This window comes from Geospiza fortis, unplaced genomic scaffold (assembly GCF_000277835.1).
Source record: "Geospiza fortis unplaced genomic scaffold, GeoFor_1.0 scaffold130, whole genome shotgun sequence".
NCBI classification, from domain to species: domain Eukaryota; kingdom Metazoa; phylum Chordata; class Aves; order Passeriformes; family Thraupidae; genus Geospiza; species Geospiza fortis.
In genome coordinates, this window is record NW_005054300.1 from 9,118,273 (window position 1) to 9,128,063 (window position 9,791).

General features: G+C 40.9%; 1 protein-coding gene across 1 annotated transcript in view; it reads left to right on the top strand.

Moving 5' to 3' along the window:
• ACTA2 (actin alpha 2, smooth muscle) overlaps positions 1–9,646 on the top strand; it is a 10,113-nt gene extending 467 nt beyond the window's left edge. Inside the window, exons 2-9 of the mRNA XM_005416466.2 lie at positions 2,081–2,250; positions 3,952–4,080; positions 4,980–5,090; positions 5,582–5,666; positions 5,751–5,912; positions 6,136–6,327; positions 7,241–7,422; positions 8,196–9,646. Coding sequence (XP_005416523.1) covers positions 2,122–2,250; positions 3,952–4,080; positions 4,980–5,090; positions 5,582–5,666; positions 5,751–5,912; positions 6,136–6,327; positions 7,241–7,422; positions 8,196–8,339 — 1,134 coding nt within the window. The 5' untranslated portion in view covers positions 2,081–2,121 and the 3' untranslated portion in view covers positions 8,340–9,646. The remainder of the gene's footprint in view (positions 1–2,080; positions 2,251–3,951; positions 4,081–4,979; positions 5,091–5,581; positions 5,667–5,750; positions 5,913–6,135; positions 6,328–7,240; positions 7,423–8,195) is intronic.
• Positions 9,647–9,791: the final 145 nt, after the last annotated feature.

Consider the following 9,791-nt stretch of genomic DNA (forward strand, 5'->3'; position numbering starts at 1 on the left):
CGAGGAATGTGACTGCAGGAAGAACTAGAAGTATGCAAATCAGCAGTGTCTAATAGGATAAATTGAGGATGCATGTGTATTCATCCTTGTCTCCATGCATATGAAATTACTGTTCTGTAAAATGCCAAACATTCATTAACTAACAGGCTACACGCAGCACTTGAGGAGCTGGAGTTCTCTTTATAATTTATTGTGGAGATTGGGGAGGTGATTGATTATACTTGCATGTAAAACAGGGAGAAGAAAGAGGCTAAAGACTGTTTACTTGGGAGAAAAATTTCCTTTGTTCCACAGCACTCAGTGACATTTGCTGCTCTAAGATCTTGCTACTGCCTGCCATGGCAGTCCTGAGCTGTAACTCATTGGTTGGTAGCAGAGCCCTCTGTCTGATTTTTCAACTTTTTGTGCTTTATTACTAAATATGGTTTTCATTTAGAGTCCACTAAGCTCAGAAATGTAGCCTCTCCTGCCCCCTTCTTCCCCTCCCCCAAGTGATTTTTGGCATTGCATGAGCTGCATTGGTTTGAGCAACCCCCCTGACCTCAAGCGCTGTTCCAAAAACAGACGGCTGAAAAGCATATTTCCTAATTAGGAAATGGTTTGTCCAAACCAGGCTGTTCATTCATGTTAGATAACAGTTGTACTCCATTCAGTAAATCTTTTCATATAAAGAGCCTAAGGAGTTTAATAAATGAAAAATTGCAACTTACTTTCCTTTCACAGTTATAATGATAAAATATCTGGAATACAAAGTTAGGATTTCCCTATCCTATCTTCTCCTGGGAGTTCTGCCCACGCAGCCTGCAGGAGCAGGGCTGCAGCCATGTCTCGTGGCTGCCTGGCTGGGGAGAGACAGAGGATCTCAAATGAAGCATTTGGGAGAACTGTCAGTGCCTGTTCCATCCATTGTAGAGGCTTAAGAGATTGTGGCCTCCCTTGCTCATTGGCCTTGGCTCTTGCTGACCCCATTCTCATCTCTGCCTGCACTTCCAGTATTCCTGCAGCAGAAGGTTTTGGAGACTGCATGTGGAGCCAGCTGGTCCGTGGCTGACAGCTGTCTCCCTTAGCTGCTAACACACTGCATTTTGCTGAACTCTGCATGGAAGCCCAGGCTTGAAGTGGGCCAAGTGATTCCCTACCATGCTATAAATTGTGAGCAAATAGTTCTTCTTGAGTCCTGGTATTCAGTGCTTGTTTCTGTAATTGACTTCAATACAAAGCCTTCAAAGCATTTTTATTACCCATATTATCTTCCTGTTGCCAGAGGAAGAAAACAGTTTCTTTTTAGTGAGCCAAGGAGCCAACATAAATTGTTCTGTCACTCTACAAATGCAGTTTATTGGCTGCTTTGAAATGATGATAGATGTTATGGCCTGTTTTTAAAACACATACTGTCTCTGACTTAATTTTAAAGGTGGGTTTATTTTTCTGACTGATTAGGGGAGAACAGGAAAAGACTTACTTCTTTTTTTTTTCCCCTTTTTTATTTGGAAAATTTCTACCTTTTTAAAAGGTTAAATGTAAACTTAATTGGCCGTCTTCACCAGTGGATTAATATGTGTATCAGGAAAACATCCCTGTTACATGCATAGCATTTAATATAGCTAGTTTTTGGGAAGCCCAAGACTAGAATGGGAAGTTGAAGTGCTCTCACCTTTTAACAGCTATCCACATGTGTCAGGATTTTGTCAGGGTGATAGAAAAGCAGGAGAAGTTGTGCTGAATTCAACGCAAATGAATCTTTGTTTTTGCAGCTGTCAGTCCAGCATTCTCTTTTATCTCTCTTCCCCAGCCGTGGATTTTTGAGACCAAATTTAGATAAACATTTGCTGCTCCCTGATCTCTCTGCCCGTGCCGCAGGGCTGGAAGTCTCCTCTGGAATTCCCTGGATAATCTCTAGTGCACCCAGGCATGGTTGATGGCTCTCATGCTTTCAGAAGGAAGCCCATTCCCTCCCACAGCCCTGCAGTCCTTGTGATTCCCAGCTGGGGCCATTCCCCTCCTTGCAGGTCCTGGTGGCCAGGGTGGCTCTGCTACCTGAGTGTGATTTTGATTTAATTCTTCCCCGCTGTTTTCACAGAGCTGTTTTCTGTCTGGAAGCTACAGGCACTGCTGTAGAAGATGTGTGAGGAAGAGGACAGCACTGCCCTTGTTTGTGACAATGGGTCGGGGCTCTGTAAAGCCGGCTTCGCTGGAGACGATGCTCCAAGAGCAGTTTTCCCATCCATTGTGGGTCGTCCCAGGCACCAGGTGATGAACTACTTTGCTTGTTCCATACTGGGCTTGTAGAAGGCTTTGCTGCTCTGTCACCAGTTCTTCAGCCAGGACCATCTGTGTCTGGGGCTAGTCCAGCCTAGGGTCATCTGTGTAATACAGTATTTCCTGGCTAAATGAGTCCAGCAGCACACTCCCCTGAATCAAGGGAGGTCTCATGCCTTGTAAAGGAATGATTTTAAAATTTTTCACTCCCTTCTATGCCATCTTTTCCCTGCCCCTTAATTTTGAATCACCCAGAGAACTTGGTGAGTAGAACTAGGTTAAAGAAACCCAGCCCAAAATCCAAATAAGTCCAACACAGGAACATCTAGAAATTCTGACTGCCCTTAAAGCTGATAATAGGTAATGTGTGGAAGACTAAAGGAGGAAGCAGAACTTTTCAGTCAGCTTTCTCCTAACCTTTCTGGCTTTATTCATTAAGCTGTACCAGAAATGGGTACCTGTCTAGGGTTGAGTTTCCTTAGCTTCAAGGTTTACATTTGAGTATATGATGCACTCCATTATATTTTAATAGTTTGCAGAACACATTTATTATCTGAGCTGTTAATTATAGAGTTTATGAGTCAGATCACCATAAGCATGAATTAGAGCAGCTTCTCTAGGTCACAACAAACGAATCCAAGTAATTAACAGATCCACTTAATTGCTTCTATGTCACCCAAGGCCCTCATGGAAAGAGGCAAGCTCTTTGCAAGATGAAGACTTTATATACCCAGCAAATGCATTTTAAGTTCTCCAGGATTGGAGAAATACCTGCCTTTCAATACAGAAACTAGGACTGGAGGGCTAATTGATGCCTCTGGGAATTACCATAATTTGAAAAGTGCATTCAAATGCCATCATCTGTAGCTAGTGTAAATGATAATAATTGCTCAAAACCAAGCAATATAGTTACAGTGGAAACAAATACAGATTTCTAGAACCTTTCTTTCCTGATCATTTAGGTTGGATCATCCCATTAAAAATTGCAAATCTGGGATGCCTGTTTTAAGACATGGATTTAGAGATGTCAAGGTTTGGAATCTCTAATGACTGAGTTCTGATAGTTGTATTATGCACTTAAAGGATCCTACTATATTTTTCTTTCATTATTTCTCATTTTAACATAGAATCTAGTGTATATCCAGAGTAGTTTCTAGCTTCTGGTCCTTCAATAATTTCTACTGGATCCATGAAAATATCTGTAAAGAAGTCCACACAGTAGATTTAAATTGTCCATCCCTAATCACAGTATTATGGCATTCAAATAGAAGATTAAAAAATATTGAAACTGAACCTTTGGGAAACGTAAATTGTGTATCACTCGATCTTGACCCTTAGATGGCACAATATCACTTTCTGCTTTTACTCCACTTTATTATCATTTAGCAGACCGTTCATCCCTAAATAATAACAAACATAAAACAACTCAGTTTTCCCACTTTATCGTGATGCATTTAATATTGTACTTGTTCTGTTTACTCAACTGTAGTGGAAATATGAACTCCAGAGATTTAATAATGAAACATTTAATACTGGCAATTTAAGAGCAACACATAATACTCCATTTGTTAGTATTAGTAAACTATGTTGTAACTAGTATAACTCGCAACTGGATTTGTTCCACAGCTAATGTTCTGTCTACTTTATGACACTTTTCTCTGAGACACTGACACAATTTGTATTATTTTATAGGGTGTGATGGTTGGTATGGGTCAAAAAGACAGCTATGTGGGTGATGAGGCTCAAAGCAAGAGAGGAATCCTGACCCTGAAATACCCCATAGAGCACGGCATCATTACAAACTGGGACGACATGGAGAAGGTATTTCAGCTTTGAGAAGTCAGTGTGTACTACTGGTAAACAGAACTATTTGAACCAAATATTTGCAGAATATCCACTAAATTTGAGATGAAAGTGTCATGCTACCCAGTATGGTTCAAGGAGAAACTTGTTATTTGGAATGGTCTGGACATCCCAACACACTGTAAGTGTGTGGAGTCCCGAGCACCTAATGACTCTCAGTATTGTAGAATTTGCTTGAAAGCAAAATCTTTTAGGTGCCAAACATATCAACCAGTCCTTAATGACCACCAGCTTGAAAACAACCTTAGGAAAGACTTCTTGGCCTTCAGATTGAAATCTCTGGTTGTTTTACTTCTTATCAGTGTATTAACCTCCTCACTGCCTCATTTGGCCTCAGATTTTTACAACTTGTAGGAGAAAGTTGTGTGGAGGTGATAAACACAAGTCGACTTTCAACCTCACAACCATTTATCTTCATTTCTTTTCATGAATGCTTGGGCTGGCCTGTACAAACCAAAAGACATAACTGTCAAGAGACCCATTATCTATTGAACTCTGTGTATGTTCTCCGAGTTGCTCTGGAACTGTTTCCCTTTCAGTCATTATTGAAATAGCACTGCTGGAACCAAGTGTGTCCTGTTCTGTCTTTTCTGTTGTAAGAGTACTGTATTCATTTTCCTTATGTGTCCTTAAAGTAAGTCATATATTACTGGTAGTAAAGCCGGAGGATGGTGGTTTTCTTTCTACAGTTGTTCTGGTAGTCTCTGTGGAGGCAGTAAGAACAACTGCATGAGAAACATCACCAGCCTATATCTAGAGCTGTAAGCAGAGTGCTGGAGCTCAGCACCTGTCTGGAAGTGATGTTGAGCTGCTGACTGATGGTGTTTCTTTCCCTTGGCTTCTCTCACTATCCTCAGATCTGGCATCATTCTTTCTATAACGAGCTCCGGGTTGCACCTGAGGAGCACCCGACTCTGCTGACTGAAGCACCCCTGAATCCCAAAGCCAACCGTGAGAAAATGACACAGGTGAGCCACACTAAAGCCATGGCATAGCCCAACCTTTTCATTCAACAGGATGTGAATGTCATCCTTCCAGTTAGTCATGCTGTCCAGAAGTCTGTCTCACTCAGTTATGGAAGATGGAAAGCACATAGTGACCACCTGTCATATTTACATATTATTACATATAATGTAGAAAATCACTGTATTCACATTGAATGTGAGCATTCCAGTCTGTCCAAACTTTGTCATCTTAATCTGTTTTTATACCCAGGCCTATTACGAAATTATCTTTAATATGTGCATGTGGCTATAGTAATATGATAAAAATACAGGCCAAACACAGGGACATACCTTATAGGACAAATATTTTTGGATTTAGATTTTGTATTTTCCTTTCTTGCTTTTACCAAGCATAGAGAAATATCAAAATCTTGCATTCTGCCTCTTTTTCAGTAAACTGCTTCAACTAAGCTAAACCCTCTAGTGTTACGACCATTATTTTAATTGCATTTCAGATTATGTTTGAGACATTCAACGTGCCAGCCATGTATGTAGCTATTCAAGCCGTTCTGTCCCTCTATGCCTCTGGACGTACCACAGGTAAGCCTCAGGGGAACGTGGCACAGGTGTTTGCAATGGTTCCATGGGGATGATGGCGATGAACCGTGTGTTACCCTCCCAAAGGGATCGTGCTTGACTCTGGGGATGGCGTCACCCACAACGTGCCGATCTACGAGGGCTACGCCCTGCCACACGCCATCATGCGCCTGGACCTGGCTGGCCGGGACCTGACCGACTACCTCATGAAAATCCTGACGGAGCGCGGCTACTCCTTCGTCACCACTGGTAAGGACACGCTGAAATGGAGCCTCGTTCATGGGCCTCAGGACTGTCAGTGGTTCTGCAGTTGAACAGGCATGAGAAGGTCTCCAACATGAAAGTCCCTTGAAAGACTAGCAGAGGGTTCGTTTAAAATATGGGGAGGGTGTTGGAGGGTGAAAGGGAACAAGCAGTCAACATGCATGGGTCCTTCCTGAATGCCAATTTAAAGATTGAATCCTCTTTACAGCGGAGCGTGAAATTGTCCGTGACATCAAGGAAAAGCTCTGTTACGTGGCCCTGGACTTTGAAAATGAGATGGCCACTGCTGCATCTTCCTCGTCTCTGGAAAAAAGCTATGAGCTTCCTGATGGTCAGGTGATCACCATTGGGAATGAACGCTTTCGGTGCCCAGAGACCCTCTTCCAGCCATCTTTCATTGGTGGGTTCAGTGACTGTTCTGCCTCGGTAAACTGCACTGAAATACCAAGTCCCTATTTCCTTTTGCTTGTGCTCCATTACTGACTCACCCACATCTACACATGGGTGTGTGTAGCACCCATTATAAAACAATCTTTTATAACAGGTCTATTAATGTGGTGGGAAGAACTTCACGTTAAACAATTAGCCAAAATGCTTTCCCAAAATAAACACACAATGTTTGTTCCTGCCTTCTGGCATTGGGCCTGTGCCATTTTGTATGTTTGAATGTGCTTGCCAGGAGTGGGAAGAGGTGGGAGGGACAAGCAGGCAGCAAGACCTACTTTTATTTTTCCAAAAGACTGCTCCAAATCCTGAATCCATAGTTCATTGCCTTTTCGGAGCAAAGTCAAGATGATGCCATGCTAATCAACATCCATGAAGGCAGATTTGCAACTAGGTCACACAGAAATCCAGAGTCAGTTCTGCCAATAGGCAGAATTTCAACTCAGAGATAAAGCAGTTGCATACCTAGGGGTATTAGGACATATTTTGACTGTTCTGTCTCTGAGTTGACTCAATTTGAAAAGAAAAAAAAAAAAGGAAAAACAAGAGAACAAATGATTCCAAGACCATATAAGGAATTCTTAGGACAATTGAGATTGCCTACAGAAGCCTAGTGGAAACTTTGCTATTCCACACTCCCAACTTTCTTTTTAAGGAGGACTTGTTGTGTGTAAGGGGGAGAGCAGGGCTGTACACGAAGGAACTCTTAAGCAAATAATTTAGGCAACTGAAAAATGACTTTCCAGATTTCCGAAGCTCTGAGACTGATGTCTTCCAAAGAGTCACTAAACAGCATGTCAGTTCTGCATTAACAATTTTAAGCCTCTGTATGGAGTTGCTTCCTCAGTGTTCTTCTGTAACTTCCCCAGGCATGGAGTCTGCTGGCATTCATGAAACCACTTACAACAGCATCATGAAATGTGACATAGACATCAGAAAGGATCTTTATGCTAACAATGTGCTGTCTGGAGGCACCACAATGTACCCGGGTATTGCAGACAGGATGCAGAAGGAAATAACTGCTCTGGCTCCTAGCACCATGAAGATCAAGGTATGTATGGTGCAATCATTCGTAGATTATATGAGCTGGCATTCACAAAGTCCTCAAAGATCTAGTGAAACATGCAACACCTTACAAAGTAAGTGCTTTTAACACATTCTGAATCACATCTGGGTTATCTAGCAAATAATCACCAACTGGTAACTTTGGTGCTGGAAAAAGAGAGCTTTCTCTCATTTCTTTGTTCATGTTGATTTTGGTCAAATGTCCTAATGAGGCCAAAGAACAGCAGGAACCCAGGAATATAAATTTTCCTCTGGGGCTGTATGTGAGCTTCTTCAGCCCTTCTAGTCTGATAGACACGGGAGAGAGGAAACGCTGGTTTTGTCTTTGGCTTACAAGTTTGAAAGAGACCCTGACAAACTAATCTTTGTTCTGCTACTTCAAGTCTTCTGTTCTTTGCTTTACAAACACTTTATCAGCTATACCAAAAGTAGTGCTCCATAGGTCTTTGATTTTTTTCAAAGCCCACCTAGACTGTCATTATATTTCCAGAGCAATCATCTTCCCTTTTCTCATATATGCTCAGGAGTACATGAGTGCACCAGGGATAAGGGTCACTGAGGGTTGAGTCAGGCAGAGAATTTGAGGGTATAGATTTATATAACAAATTCTAAGCTTTCCTGCTTGCAGCAATGGATAGCACTAGCACATAGATGCAGTGTTTTTTGTTAATATCACATATCACTGCTTCTGTATTTTTGTATAAAAATGTATTTTATTCATAGTAGACACTTGGACTTAATGTTTTATTTCTTAAACAGATCATTGCTCCTCCCGAACGCAAGTATTCGGTCTGGATTGGAGGCTCTATCCTTGCATCCCTCTCTACTTTCCAGCAGATGTGGATCAGCAAACAGGAGTATGATGAAGCTGGCCCATCCATTGTTCACCGCAAATGCTTTTAAATTGCTTTTTCTTTATATGTCTCCTTAGTGTGAATGTATTCAGGGAAGTACATTCTTATAATTTCATTCCATAAATCCTTCATCGTAAGTAATCTAATTAATTGGATACTGTGTATTTCTTAAAATAAATTTTAAATATGCTATGAAATTGCTGCTCCTATTTAAAACAAAAAAAAAAGCCATGCCATGAGTGTGTGGAGATGCCATTACAGCTGGCTTGAAGCTCCATCTTGTGACATGAATTTATTATTACACTCCACTGGGCTTAACAGAAATGGTGGTACCTTTAGCTCGATGATGCCAATGCCAGAAGATGCTCACTTGTCAGGCTGGATGTTCTCAAAGTTTAGCCTCAGAAAACATTTTAATCTGCAGACAGAACCAGCCATGGTTCTTACAAAGTTCTAGGCAGTACCAAAGGAGCATGGCATCTGTTCAACATCAGGAATATCGTGTTCAATATCATGGGCACGCTGCTCTGCATCTGCTCTATCCAGAAATATTATCTATCCACATCACTTCTTACTTCACAGCTGTCATGCTGGAAAATCTAATTTCTTACAGTTCATGGCCCAGGGGTGTATGATATGTACCACAACAATCCTGTGTTTTCTTTAAAGAAATAAAACCTGTTCCTTTGGGAGCATTTCTAAACACTAATAGCAGGTCAAACATATGACTTTTCTATTGTATGCCCTCAGGATGAGTGCAGCCTATTATTTTTATTTTGTGATTTCTAGCAAGATCTAAAGGGTAATTAAGCTGGCTTAAAGGACTTTCTTTTCAGAACTTTTTTTAAAGGGGGGGAGTAATGTGTTCAAAGCAGCTAAAATAATTTTGACAATTCTCTTTTTCTGTGATTTTTCTGATTCCATTTATAATCTTAAACACATCAGCTAGAAGTATATGCTTAGAAGCTGAAGCCAGTAATACTGTCTTAGAAGTATATATATATGAATAAAGAATTCACTGAGACAGACCTGGAAAAGGTCACTTCTAAGGAACTTGCTGCAATCTGTATTCATTAGAGTCCAGGATAAAGGATGCTATTTATTTTTGTTAACCTATTTTCCTCTCTCAACTCAATAGTTTACCTCACTTGCCTGTTACTTGTTACCTTTCAAACTGTAAGCTCTTTGCAACAGCACCTGTTATTACCATGTCTTCATAACCCCAGGGTTTCCAATCTTGTCCAGCTTCTGACTGTTAGCATATGTTGCAAACCTCTTTGTACTAACCTTATTATTTAAAGTACAGGTCATCTAGGTTCTTGGAACAGTTACTAAATAAACTCTTGTAAAAGCAAATAACTTTGTACGGCTCTTTCTTCTAACTCTGTCTAGATCTTTTTATCTAACTCTAGATAGATTGAGGAAATCCTTTTCAGGATAAGAAGTGTCTTTCAATTTAAAGTCTCTACTGGCAGGTTGCTAGGGAAGACACATTTCTCCA